Source organism: Habropoda laboriosa, unplaced genomic scaffold, assembly GCF_001263275.1.
Source record: "Habropoda laboriosa isolate 0110345459 unplaced genomic scaffold, ASM126327v1 scaffold41, whole genome shotgun sequence".
Classification (NCBI taxonomy): domain Eukaryota; kingdom Metazoa; phylum Arthropoda; class Insecta; order Hymenoptera; family Apidae; genus Habropoda; species Habropoda laboriosa.
The window spans coordinates 811,287-825,802 of NW_017100164.1; the positions used below are offsets into that span (position 1 = coordinate 811,287).

General features: G+C 34.6%; 3 protein-coding genes across 3 annotated transcripts in view; 2 read left to right on the forward strand and 1 right to left on the reverse strand.

The window, feature by feature from the left end:
• The first annotated feature begins 64 nt into the window (after positions 1-64).
• LOC108578539 (structure-specific endonuclease subunit slx1) lies at positions 65-742 on the forward strand. The gene is made up of 2 exons (XM_017941898.1): positions 65-112; positions 197-742. Exons 1-2 carry the CDS (start codon positions 65-67, stop codon positions 740-742), a joined length of 594 nt encoding a protein of 197 aa, XP_017797387.1.
• Positions 743-2,198: 1,456 nt separating this feature from the next.
• LOC108578572 (transmembrane protein 53) lies at positions 2,199-4,488 on the reverse strand. Its single transcript, XM_017941937.1, has 5 exons — positions 4,258-4,488; positions 3,358-3,565; positions 3,128-3,280; positions 2,647-2,772; positions 2,199-2,532 (listed from the first exon to the last, which is right to left on the reverse strand). The coding sequence occupies exons 1-5, from the start codon at positions 4,464-4,466 to the stop codon at positions 2,266-2,268; spliced, it is 963 nt and encodes a 320-aa protein (XP_017797426.1). The 5' UTR covers positions 4,467-4,488; the 3' UTR covers positions 2,199-2,265.
• A 5,392-nt stretch (positions 4,489-9,880) lies between these two features.
• LOC108578555 overlaps positions 9,881-14,516 on the forward strand; it is an 87,628-nt gene continuing 82,992 nt past the window's right edge. The window contains exon 1 of the mRNA XM_017941915.1: positions 9,881-9,959. Within this exon, the coding sequence (XP_017797404.1) occupies positions 9,881-9,959 (79 nt within the window). The remainder of the gene's footprint in view (positions 9,960-14,516) is intronic.

A 14,516-nucleotide genomic window follows, 5' to 3' on the forward strand; every position in this document is an offset into this window, starting at 1 on the left:
ATATCATTTGCTATTAATTGTATATAATTTTTAAGAGAAGACAATCTGTTTATATTTTAGGAATATGGTATTGATTGTTCATGGTTTTCCAAATAGTACATCTGCACTTAGGGTATGTTTACTTCATTTCATAAATATAAGAAACCTTTTTGTTTTCAATTTTCATATTTAAGAATAGATTTACTTTTTTTTTTAGTTTGAGTGGGCTTGGCAACATCCTCAAGTCAGTAGACGTTTAAAACATGTACCTAAGAAAAAGTCACGACAGAAAACATTTGAATACTGTTTGTTAGTTTTGTCAGAAATGTTAAAAGTTGGTCCATGGTGTCGTTTACCTTTAACAATACGCTGGTTAGATTATGAGTTTTTTGAAGAATATTCAAGACATGTTTCAGCTCCAATGCATATGCCCATATGCTGTGGAAAAGTAATTTCCCAAAAGATTGGGAAGACAAATAATGAAGGACAAATATTAGATGAATTAACTATGTTTTGTTCTGTATGTGACTCATTATTAAATGAAAAAGAATCAATTTGCTGTATAAAACCTAGTTGTTTGTTAGTAGCTCATTTAATTTGTTTAGCAAAATTATTTTGTCAAGATAATATGATTTTACCAATTGAAGGCACTTGCCCTGCTTGTAATACCAGTGTCTTATGGGGAGATTTAATTAGAAAAAAGATAGGTTGTTATGAAAATTTAAAAGAAACATCTTCTAGTGACAATGATAGTAATTTTTAATAACTTTTTATAACTTAATATAACTGATTTTAATAATTGAAAGACTGTAAATTACTGTAATTTTGTATTTTGTTACTTTTCTACTGTTTTTAAATATTTTACATACAAAAAGCAATGACAAATTAAATAAACGATTAATATAAAATTGTCGTTTTATTATATATTTCTTCATAATTGCTTAACTCAATATATATAAAAAAATAAGGCTACTACTAAATTACATAAAATCCATTGTTTATTATTAGTCACATGAGAAAATGTAAATGCATATAAACATTAAGTGTATTATACATTTCATTCAATTTTTTTTTTTCAGGAGAGTAACGAATTCTATATGTTTATCAGTCTTTATTCGTAACTAATCGACACATCAAAATATATTTATATATATGTATATGTATATATGTATGTGTACGTATGTTTGTGTGTACTTTGTATATAGACATAACATTATCTGATAAGGAGGAATACAAGAAAATTCTTCTGTTCCATCGATACTTAATTATGTAGTCGCAATTAAATCGAAAGCTAAATCAAGACCAGCTTGATCTTTTTATGCGAAAGTTATTACGTTCAAACTGTTACGTCCAAAATTGAAACGTCGCGAAATTATGATTCCTCAAAATTTCAATTAACGACGTATTTTCTTGTGCGTACTGTTGATCGCATTAGCAAGAGTCTAGGTTTCTAATTTCAAGTTTTTCATTTTAATTTGCTGTCAAGTGCATCTAGAGGTTTTGTTTTAACTTACAACACAAGATTACGGAATATTCCAAACAAGGAAGTTCAAGATGTTCCCGGAACATTTTTCCATTTACGTTACTCGAAATTCAGAATTGTATTTCCGTATACTAGAATACGATCGAACGAGTACTCGAAAGTGTACCTTTTTGTTTTATTCGTGGAAGGAACGTAATTGTGTCAATTTGTTTACAGTTCATGGACACATAATAGGGGAAAAAACTAGAAAATATAAAGAAAATAGCTAGCGGAAGTAGAATAAATATACAAGGACAAAAGGAGGAAAGAGAGATCGAGCTCATTTTAGTTTTTAAAATATCTATGAAAACTTAAAAATGAATGTATCTTCGTATTTATAAATCAGCGTTGAGTTTTGTTAAAACAAATAAATCATATTGTTTAAAATAAAATATCACAAGCATCGTGAACACATTTAAAATGTATAAGTACACAAATTAAATTCACAATGATTAGTGGATAACAGATAAAACGCAATTCACATCGACTGATAAAGTCAACGGATCGAAGCGAAGTCATTGTGATAAAAGTTTATTTTACATTAAGTGTATTTCAAGTACTTAACGTATTTGTTACATTATATGCTAATACGAACGAGAAGGATCTGGAATAATCAAGACTCAACGCTGTCTAAAAAAGTTCGTATCATATATTCAAACGTACAAGTCTCCGAAGATAAAAACAAACGATACGCCGATCCTCTTAGCCTTCCAGTTTGTCCACTTTTTGTTTGCACATAGTCTTATATGCAAATCATCACGTTGCTATTCTATCATCAATATTTTTACTTCTTGTACTTTAATTTGGTTAGGTAGCACAACTCTCTTAGAAAGACTCGGTTCAGTGGTTTGTTTCGTTTCCTGGTTTTCGGTGTTCGAAAACATCAAGCATTCGAGGATGAAATCCAAAACCGTATTCGCGTAGATGTCACGATAAAAAGCATAATGCTTAACGTGTGGTGAATTCGTAAAGAGCACCAACTGCACCCATACGCCACGTTTTGCTCGTTGACAGGCGAACTTTTCAACATCCTTGAAATAGGAACAACAATAAGACATGAGGTATACGTAACTGAAAAATATGCAAATGCATCTAGTTCGCTATAGGTATTTATAGTACTGTGACGATTTCTTGAGAACACGTACCGATGACGGAATTAAGGTATCAGCGTTTGAGTAAAGAAACAATTGGGGCCAAGAATAGGATTCCTCTGCAAGTGAGTACGGATTTGTTTGCACTGGATATTCACGTCCAAGCGCATGAGCGATCACCTAAACGATCTATCATTTGTAATTTTTCCTCAGTTTTTATAATTACTTTCTTATAATCAACTGATGATTTAAAGAAAATATTTACAGTATTAATCATTTTAGTAAAGAAACAAGTGAAAGTTGGCTGTTCTTGCTTTATTTACCCATCACAGTTAACGAGCTTTCAATACAGAAAGTTTTCATTAATAACTTCGACGTTAGAAATTCGTTAATTAATTTTGGGTAAATAAAGACAAAATTACAAAATTGAAATTTACGTGCAAGGTTCAATAGTTTCTAATAAAAATTTTAAATTCAAATTGAGAATGTTAAGATAACACACGCTATAAAAAAATTCCAATACGTCTGTTAATACCTCCAATAACCAAAGTATGGAGAGAAAGATTGTAATGAGAAAGGACATCGGTATGTTCATAAGCGGATGTCCTCCAATGATCGTGCTGATGGCTTTGAAAAGTGTGGTCAATCTTCTTTCACCTGGTGCACTGTCGAATATCACTCCTTTGACCTGTAAGTTCGATTCTACAGATAATGTGCAAAAAATTAAGTATTCTTAAGAGTTGAAAGATAACAAACATCTTTTACCTTGAGTGGCGTGTAATCTTTCTGCATAGCAAGGCTCACGTGCTGATAAAGAAACGCGCCGCCGTTGCTGAAGACATGGAAAAATATCGGGTGCTCATCTAGATTCTTGTCTTTAATTACCTTGATCAATCGTTTGCCGATGTGGGGCAGTTTGTCTCTTTGCCAGAACAGACATTTTACCGGTGCCGCGTATCGTAGCGTGATGCAGCTTGAAAAATGAACATTGTTCATTAATACATGCCTGCTAAATGATTAGGTAAACTTGAGTAACAGGTAGAAATAATAATACAAAACAAATTGCGCTGAATATATTTCCTATGACTGTTTGTAAAATCTCCCTTTTTATAGTACTGTCTTTAAAATAAAAATCTTTAAAATGTTGGTAACTTATTTTTGTATTTATATAAATATTTTTACTATCGAATATTTCTCGAGAGAAAAATCAGTATACGTTGCATAACGTTGCGCCAATCGATAGCAATAAACTACAACAAAGTAGTAATAAACCAAGCAATTAACTTCGGGAATACGATGTTTGAATTATTTCCGATTAAACAAACAGCATTGTCAGTGTGAGTTGCCGGCGTCATTCACGATGTATTTTCCGTTCCCGCCGACTTTACGAAATTCAACCGTAACCTTTCCCTTTAATCTTGTCAGAGAAAAAAAAACTACCTCGTCCTCCTATTTCTGTCCTTCTTCGTCAATCGCTATCGACACGCACTCCATAGTATTTTTCACCGCAAAATATTCGTTCGGAAACCGCAATACATACAATCTCGACCATAATTTTCCGGTAGTTCCAAATGAAAACAAAAAGAAAAATGAAAAAAACACTCAAGATTTTAAATGGAAAAATAATGTACTTAATACAGGGAATGATTTAGCGTATATCAATACCATTTTTCCTCGTAGATTGCGCTGTACTTGGCCAGATACTTGTCCTGACAGCCGGCCCATCCTAGCAATATGATTACCGGTTGCTTGTGCTTCTTGAACACCTTCGCAAACTCGTTTTCATAATACCCTTCGTCGTCGGTGTCTAACGTTGGAGACGATGGAACCGGCGGATACACAATGTTGCAGTTGAGGTCTTCTTCATCGTGCATCTTTTCTGCTTCTCGTCCTCTTCCTCGCGAGGAGGAGACGGACAAGTGTGCGGTGGAAGGGTGGTAAAGGGTAAGGGGAAGAGGAGGAGGAGGCTGGCAGCGCGAATCGATCCTCGTTCCGAGTCGAGCTTGCGTTGTCCTCCTCGTCGTCAAAAGTGCGGAGCTGACACGAAGGATCGATACCAAAGGTGCGCACCGAAGTTAGGTTGTGTCACAGATGAGAGCGTGATGTTTTAAAAGATCATGTATTCTTTGTGAAAAGAAAGAGAGAGAGAGAGAGAGTGTGTTTTCTTTTCTTCGTAAACGTCACCACGTGCCGACGAGATTTTAGGTTAAACGAATTTCTGTCGATCGATAATGGATATCGATTTTGAGTTATTCGCTCTGCGCATGACAGATGTTCGCAGACTGTAGATTAACTGTTAGACCGGCGCCGACGTTCACGGTACTGCAATTCAGCGAATTACGCGCGTTGCTTTTATGTATTTTTAGGGACAGATAATTTTGATCGGGTTATTGTCGTTGGAATGATTAGACCGGAAGTTCGGAAGTTATAATTAGGTGTGGAATATAACTGTACCGATGATTGTGACTGTAATCCTGTTACAGTATTGTACAACGAGATTAGCGGGATTTTTGAAGGGGAATGGTTTTGAGAGTAAGGAACCTTATTACATTTAAGAATGATTTTCTGAGTAGGTTCTTGAAGAAAAGCAATTTTAACCAATATCGCTAAATTTATCTTAATGTCAGTTAGAATACCGGATAGAAAAATGTATATGATGATGTTTAAAATAGCGATGGTGAGCCTGATTTGTAGTGTTTAAGAATAATTAGTGTTTCTTGTTAAATAACAATTTAGATGGTTGTTTATAATTATTGGAAGTCTTAAATAAAATTATTGTATGCTTAAACTTAATCAAACAGCTTAATATATTAATTTTGCATTGAATTAACGATTGCATTCAGTAGATCAGTTAGAAATTGTTTTATTAAAAATTAGAAAAATCGATGTTGCTTTCCTATAAATTACAGAAGGAAAAATGAAGAAATGCAATTATTTATCAAAAAATAAATTATTCATTGTACGATAAGTGTACTAAATGTATTTTACAGAAGGTTACAATATACCAGTATTGTTTTACAGCATTTTACAGTATATTTATTTCTCCCATACACGCCACGTCCATTTCCTTTTACAACAACTCATTGTATAAATAATAATCATTGTATAAATAAAAATGGAAAAAAACTGTTTTTTGACAGGAAATACTAATTATTCTATTATTAAAGTACTTCAAAATAAACCAGAAACTGTATTTTACTATTTTCATTATTAGTAATGTTAAATCAATTAAAAATTCATCATAAGTATCAATTGAATGTAATAGGAATGACGAGAATACTAATAACGAAGAGAGACAAGACAATTAATAGCGGTAGACAAGGATAGCACTAGAAAAATGAGTTAGACAAGGAAAGATATAGGGATAGACAAGGACAGAGAATTTTCAGTTCTGGAGCAACGCCATCTCGTGTTTGGCCGTGCGAACTAACGACTCGTTACTAGAATAACAGAATATAAACAGAGGTATTAGACAAGGAAAGCACTAGTGTGCGACAAGGACAGAGAGAGAACGTTTCCTATTGGCTAGCGGGCCGGTAGACTCCATCTTGCTGGGCCTCAATCAAGTCGGCCTGCGAAAAATCATTAATAACTCAATAATTACGATTATTTTGTGAACTTTTAGAATTGAAGAATGAAGTCTGGATCTTCAGCAACTTTCTCATATAGTTTTTAGTGCTCTGAACCCTTCCAATAATTAGTTATTAATAATTTTAGTACGGGATGTCAGGAACGATACCGCGTACTGTCAACTAGCTTTACGGTTTTTCAATAATTCCACAACTTTCTACTAAATTCTCGTGCAACTAACTATACGCATCTGAAAGGCAACTCTTTTGACTACATTCTCGTCTAATTTTTATTAACATATTCGGTTTAGTTTAAGAGTTATTTAACATTCCTTAGGAGAGTATTACATTCGTCGCATTCAATCGTAACACAGTTTCGTTATTTCAAAAGACATGAGTGATTAATTATGCACTTTAAGGCATGCAGAATGTAGAATGGACTTTCATCTATATTCTTCAATAATTTTAGTAGCGGTAAGTGATGTGATTTATTAGATATTAGCAATTGTTTATAACATTTGATTATACTGGCCTACGACGAGTAGTGGACTCTCTCATGTAATGTTTAATAACTCTTAAACTAAACCGATTACGTTAATAAAAATTACAAAAGAATGTAGCTATAGGAGTTGTCTTTCAGACGCATATAGTTATTTGCACGAGAATTTAGTAGAAAGTTGTGAAATTATTGAAAAACCGTAAAGCTACTTGACGGTACGCGGTATCGTTCTCGACATCCCGTACTAAAATTATTAATAACTAATTAGTGGAAGGGTTCGGAGCACTAAAAACTATATGAGAAAGTTGCTGAAGATCCAGACTTCATTCTTCAATTCTAAAAGTTCACAAAATAATCGTAATTATTGAGTTATTAATGATTTTTCGCAGGCCGACTTGATTGAGGCCCAGCAAGATGGAGTCTACCGGCCCGCTAGCCAATAGGAAACGTTCTCTCTCTGTCCTTGTCGCACACTAGTGCTTTCCTTGTCTAATACCTCTGTTTATATTCTGTTATTCTAGTAACGAGTCGTTAGTTCGCACGGCCAAACACGAGATGGCGTTGCTCCAGAACTGAAAATTCTCTGTCCTTGTCTATCCCTATACCTTTCCTTGTCTAACTCATTTCTCTAGTGCTATGCTTGTCTACCCCTTTTTGTTTCCTTGTCTAACTCGTTTCTCTGGTACTATCCTAATCTACCAATGTTCCTTTCCTTGTTTAACTCATTTCTCTAGTATTAACCTTGTATACCAGTATTCGTAGTAAGTATGACTAAATATATTGGATTGCGTGGGTAGAACTGTTCACGATTTTTTGACAGCAGTAGAACACGCGTATATGATGAATCATCTACTGATAAACAATTCGTTACTTTTTTAATTGTAATTTCATAGTTACGTTTAATTCTAAGTAATTCCAATCACTACTCATGTTGTAATCTCTTTCTATGCTAAATCGGTAACGTTGGGAGCGCCATGAAAATGGTAAGGGTCTTCTCGGCCCTCGTGCCGCGGACACAAAGTCCAATAAGGTGTTAGATTTATTCTGTACGTCGTCTGTGATTGTAGTACATTTTTTGTTAGTCTATTTTTTTTTTTTAGATTTCAAGGTCACCTTCACTTGTTTATAGAAAAACCTATAATTTTCTTACGCACATCTTTTAGCGGATGTTGAGACAAATTCAGCAAGCATTACAAAATATCTTTTTCTTCATCTGAACTAAAGAAAGGGTATGAATGATCAGCTGTTTTATGTCGATTTCTATAAGAAATTTATTACTACGTCATGTTAGTAAATGAACTACTTGACTGTATTTTCATTTTCATCTATTTAGGTTTATGACTTGTAACTGTAACTTGAGAATATAATTATTCTAAAAATTAGAAAAAATGATTTACTATCCATTTCGTACTGAACTATAAATACGCGACATGCTAGTCATTTTACCTTCAAACGTAAATTCTTTTTTCCAAATGCAATTCATGAAATCTGCATTACCAACGTCAAACCGTAGACACAGTACAAATTTACCATCTATATTTTCTTCAATACATATTCTCTGGTTCTTCACAGCAATATGTCGTTTCAACTTTACAAACGTTTATCACAGTTCATTCTGTTGTATAACTGCCCAAAAAAAATGAAATTATTGAAAAATCGTAAAGTTACTTGACGGTACGCGGTATCGTTCCCGACATCCCGTACTAAAATTATTAATACCTAATTATTGGAAGGGTTCGGAGCACTAAAAGCTATATGAGAAAGTTGCTGAAGGTCCACACTTCATTCTTCAATTCTAAAAGTTCACAAAATAATCGTAATTATTGAGTTATTAATGATTATTCACAGGCCGACTTGATTGAGGCCCAGCAAGATGGAGTCTACCGGCCCGCCAGCCAATAGGAAACGTTCTCTCTCTGTCCTTGTCGCACACTAGTGCTTTCCTTGTCTAATACCTCTGTTTATATTCTGTTATCCGAGTAACGAGTGGTTAGTTCGCGGATCCAAACACGAGATGGCGTTGATTCAGAAATGAAAATTCTCTGTCCTTGTCTATCCATGTACCTTTCCTTGTCTAACTCGTTTCTCTAGTGCTATCCGCATTCCTTTCCTTGTCTAACTCATTTCTGTATTGCTAAATATGTAAGTACTTACTTATACGTACCGTGCCCAACACGACTATGTATATACGCTTATTCTATACGTTATTAAACAATATACGGTGTTAATCAGTTAATAAAGAGATTATAAGTCGCTAAATTAATTCTAGAGTATATAGGTGAGGGGGAATTTTTCCAAGCCTTACAGAAACTAAAGATTGAATCCTTCTCGAAAGGTTTATTCAAAAATAATTTCGTTCAATAACTTTATTAAGAAATAATTCTTTAAAAAAACCTAATTTTCAATTCGAATTACAATATTACCCTCTAATTTTCTTACGCACATCTTTTAGCGGATGTTGAGACAAATTCAGCAAGCATTACAAAATATCTTTTTCTTCATCTGAACTAAAGAAAGGGTATGAATGATCAGCTGTTTTATGTCGATTTCTATAAGAAATTTATTACTACGTCATGTTAGTAAATGAACTACTTGACTGTATTTTCATTTTCATCTATTTAGGTTTATGACTTGTAACTGTAACTTGAGAATATAATTATTCTAAAAATTAGAAAAAATGATTTACTATCCATTTCGTACTGAACTATAAATACGCGACATGCTAGTCATTTTACCTTCAAACGTAAATTCTTTTTTCCAAATGCAATTCATGAAATCTGCATTACCAACGTCAAACCGTAGACACAGTACAAATTTACCATCTATATTTTCTTCAATACATATTCTCTGGTTCTTCACAGCAATATGTCGTTTCAACTTTACAAACGTTTATCACAGTTCATTCTGTTGTATAACTGCCCAAAAAAATCGTTTCAAATATTTCTTTACCCTCTTCCAGTTTTGTCGTAGACCCATGGAAAGTAGAATTCACGGGGTGATTGGAAAGTGGCGCCATCTATTGACAGTAATGTAGTCGGAATATTGTCAACGGGCAGGCGCTGGACCGCTTTCGGAGGCTGCGTGCGGGATGAAGAGCGAAAGACAGAGAAGGACCGAGATTCAAACTCGAAATCTAACGAGGAACTCTCAGAGCCACGCGAGTGGCCGCGCGATACGGCACGGGTGTTTGAAAACTGCCGATAACAGTGTGCACCGCGCCATGTGTACCGAGAAAAGTGCGAATTTGCTGTGGCTCCTTTCTGCCATATCGCTTCTTTGTGGATTTGTCCTGCCGTACGGTGAGTAAACAGATCAAATTCGTCGAATTATCGTCGTCGATGGGGTTTCTCCATTAAAAATAAACATCATCTGCCGGTAATACGGATAATGATTGTTCAGTATCGAATGTTTTGTTTCGTACGGTGGATACGTATTAAGGATTGTTTTCATGGAAATAAATTGACAGACGTGGATTTTCTTTTTTTTTTTTTTTGTTTAAATAACATCAATAAACGTGAGAATGACATTTCTCATTATAAACATCATCGTAGGTATCGTGTAAAATACGTCGAATGTATCGGCGTAAGGGAATAGTGGTCTCGTGTGAAGAATAGGTTAACGTGATTTAACTGTCACTTGAGAATTCCTTAACGCGCCACCGTAGGTGTACGAAGGTGACGACGACACTTGAGCCTGTTGCTCTGTTAGTTTTTTCTCGAAATATTATTTCACAGCTGTTGCTGTATCTTTTTTTTTTTTTTTTACAACACGGTGTTACTTTCTTTTCTTAACATACATATACGTGAATTTTTATTATGGGAATCAGCCTTTAAGGGATTTCAAGACCGACGTTTTTCTTACGAGAAATAGAACGAAGTATTAACCTAAAATTGCGTAAAAATGAAACATCGAAATTCTGAAACGTAAAAAACCACAGTTTCTTTCGTGTAAGGTATTGAAACGAGAATTTACGTCGATTTATGTCACAATTTCCAAATATCGTGAATTCATCAAGTTCCACATATTTTTGTAGCTTTTATCATTTACCATTTTCGATGTTTCTGTTAAAATCACGATCGACGGAATACGAAACGTTGAAAATCGGGGACCATCGCGAATGACAACAAACATCGAACAAATTTCGTTAACGTCAAATAAATGTGCTTTCTCTGTTCCTCTATTTTCCACATTGAATTTATATTCCTGTGAAAATAAGCGGAACGACATAAAAAAAGAAAGTAAGAAAAAAAAGAAGAAATATTAATTGAAACCGCGGAATAACAGAGAAACACTTTCAATTAAAATAACAAATACCACGTGATCGTTAATTTTTTAACGTAACACGCACGTTCACTTGTAATTCTATTGCACGAATAACAAAAACGATGGAATCGAATGAAAATCGCGAAATATGCAACGTGTTCGTCAATTAGAGCGACGGTACAAAGGGTGACGATTAATTATGAAACAATTATGGCGTTTCGTGGTTCGTTCATCTGTTCTTCGAGTATGCGGCGTTTATGGTGTCGAACAACGTTCTCTTTTCAAGGGCCACGCGTTTCTGACTGACGTGTCGCTCGAATACCCGTCGTTCGTTGAAAAGCAACCGGAATAACGGAAAGTCGCATCGACGGAACGAATTTTGCGCGACGGTTTCCCATCTACAGTGGTGATCAAATCAGAGCCACTACGGTTTTACATTGTAACGATGAATTTGTATTAGATTCTTATTAGATTTTTCTTTTTACGAAGCATCGGTATGTTTGCAAATTGCAAATATTCACTTGACAATATTTCAAGGCAATATTATCTGTTATATGGACGTTATTTTGTATCAGTCTTGCTAGTCGCCACTTGAGAACCGCGTGTTACAGTTTTCTTGCTTTGTAAATCTCGATCGTTTGAATTTTTCTTGCCGTGCTTTTAATACTTACAATGCATAGAAAATTACTTAAAATGCATCGAAAAAAAGAATCAAGGCTGTAATTGCAGCAAAAGCTAGCGACAACCAAATGTACTCGCTTCATTCTTACTTCTTAACTATATTTTTTATAACTACATAACCTACAAATTTTAACCGTTTCGTGTATCTTTAGCGGACAATCGTTAATTAACAAATTATCCAGTGTGAAAACCTCGATATTCTGATTTTATTTCTGTAGAAAAAAACGGAAAGCATATTTTTCGTATTGTGGCTCTAATAATTTCATCATCCACTGTATATATTACTCTTGTACATCGGCGGAAACGGACAATTTAAGATCAACTCGCGTTGAATCGATTATTGAGAAATCTGATAACATACGAGAGGAGATGCTTTTCTAATTATCAATATCAAGCATTTTCCAATATTTTTTTCTTCGTAAAAATAATAAATACAATTTTCGTCACGTTTTACGCGTATATGTATTTCTCTGTTTCGATTCCGTTTTAATTGTTCAAATTTGCATTAACGTTTAGGACGGTGATTTTCATATTTTCTTAGAAACGTTTCAAGATCGATCAGAAGAAGTTTTTATCGAATCTTTAGTCGTCTTTATTATTCTTCTCGATTGCTTTTCCCGATATTCTGTATTACCCATCGAGTAAATGTAAATTAATTCGAGCTTCGTCAACTTTATTTCAGCAGTAGGATAAAATGTGGAGGAAAAGGGTCAAGGTTGACGGAGCTTCCTTTCTTCTTTATCCGTTTATATATTCGAACCAATAATTATTCAAACGAAGCAATATTAGCATTGCCGCTTTGAATTATGTTGAACGGTTTTCTTCGCAGATTTGCTAGTCGTGAAACATTAAGTCTTTCTACTTCTGCAAGCAGAAGCGTTTGTGTCATAATTTTATTACTAATTATAGGGTAAGGATCTTTGGTTGAAAATGAATTCTGAGAAAAAGTCACCTTTCCCTTTTTTATCCTTAATAATTCAATTTAAAAGATTTATTTATTTTTATATTATTATCATGCTTGTTGAAAATAGTAATAATTATAGGATAAGGATCTTTGGTTGAAAATGAATTCTGAGAAAAAGACACCTTTCCCCTTTTTGTCCTTAGTAATTCAATTTAAAAGATTTATTTATTTTCATAGTATTACCATTAGACTGCGGATTTTTTTGCAAATTCATATTTTTATGAGTATAATTTAAAAAATAGAAGCTAGATAGGCAATTGTTTTATTCGCTAAATATAACGAGTACTATATTTTTGCTTATTACGTGCATTTTGTGTATTTTTGTGTCTTCAAATTTTCCATAAATGCATATAAATCCGCAGTCTAATTATCATGCTTGTTGAAAATACTTTTTCAAAATATTGTCTTTATAATGAAAATACATAAATAGCAATGGTAGAACGGTTTTTGAATACACGTTCGATGCTTAAAAAGAATACATATTCTGCGAGGTTGAAATATTTTTATTACTCTGAGCATTTATTTTCCGTTTCTTTGTCTGTCAACGACGCTCGTGGCGCTGTGAAAAATCGAATTTGGGGCAAAAGAAATTCTGATATTCGCTGGAATACATACTGGCTTGCATCGAGAACTTTGTAACGCCTATTATTCCTATAGAACTCGGTAAATCACGAAAAACGTGCTTTCGTGCTAACGTCAAGTGTGAAATTGTACGTTTGCAAACAGCGAGGAGATTTTTTATTTATCGAGCTCGAACAGCAGTGAAATATCGAGCATATTAACGAGTCCAATTTTTCGTGGAATGCAATTATATTTCACTCGGTAAAGATGCAACATTTAACGGGGTAAAAATGGAAATTTAGATTTTCTCGTACTTTTTAATAATGTTTTCTACGCTCCACTGAGATATCCAGTGCTTAAATATTAAAGCATAACAGGATTGGAGTATATATGTTTGCGCTATAAAGAGGGGAATTTAGATTTGAAGTAAGGATAACTTCAAAGTAGCCGGACTTTCAAGAATTTTACTTGGAATAAGATGTATATTTATATTTGAAATATGAACTATGAAAAATACGTTTTGTAAAGAGCGCGTAAATTTGTAAGAGCGCAAAGTGCGTCAAAGCGCGCGAAATTTGAAATTTTCATCATTTCTAATTACTTATTTTTCGATTTCTTTATGTTCCTAAATTTCTAATTCGCGATTTTCGGATTGAAAGCGCGTCAAATTTGTAAGAGCGCAAAGTGCGTCAAAGCGCGCGAAATTTGAAATTTTCATCATTTCCTACTATTTAATTTTCTTCTATATCTCCAAATCCCCGAGGATCCTTAATCCGAATCCTTGTCACGTTCCTCTAAAAATCCTTTAAAAAGGCTAACATTCACGTTGAAATCTGTAATTCCCGCCTGTCTCGGAGAATAACTCGCGAGTTCTATGGCGCGAGTAGGAACACGATCGGATTGGAGTGCTCAATCGCAGCCATAACCTTCCTTCCGTTGAAACGTCGCAAATTGTACGGCAATCATCTTGTCAAGCTGTTCAACTGTTCGCACGCGCGACCGTCTTAATATGAATTCCTTCGAGATTCGGATGACCTTCTCGAGACTCCGTCTCCCTTCTACACCTGGTAGCTCCTGTCAGACGCAACAACGACTCCCTTTGGTATATTACGTACGTAATACGGTGGCAGCTCTTGGCCCCCGTACGAATGAAATTCCATGCAAAGTATACTCCGGAGAATATTTTATCGGCCTCTGGACGCCGCGAAATACGGAGAACAGCTATTTTATGCAATTTTGGCGTGCATCACTGCTCGCACCAGCTTCACGGAAAATATCGCCGTGGGGTTGTTACGGCGCTCTGTGTTTGAACAAGAATTTTATTCGCTACCTAATCGAACCGGCAACGGCTCCGATCTCCGCCTGGAAAATCTCACCGTGTTTCACT

Bases quoted from the DNA above. Each gene is read 5' to 3' on its own strand.
- LOC108578539 (XM_017941898.1), top strand. From the start codon at position 65: ATGGTATTGATTGTTCATGGTTTTCCAAATAGTACATCTGCACTTAGG. The intron at 113-196 runs GTATGTTTACTT...TTTTTTTTTTAG, and splicing joins ATAGTACATCTGCACTTAGG to TTTGAGTGGGCTTGGCAACA.
- LOC108578572 (XM_017941937.1), bottom strand. From the start codon at position 4,466: ATGCACGATGAAGAAGACCTCAACTGCAACATTGTGTATCCGCCGGTT. The intron at 3,566-4,257 runs GTATTGATATAC...TCATTTTTCAAG, and splicing joins GCAATCTACGAGGAAAAATG to CTGCATCACGCTACGATACG. The intron at 2,773-3,127 runs GTATTAACAGAC...TAGATCGTTTAG, and splicing joins CCATACTTTGGTTATTGGAG to GTGATCGCTCATGCGCTTGG.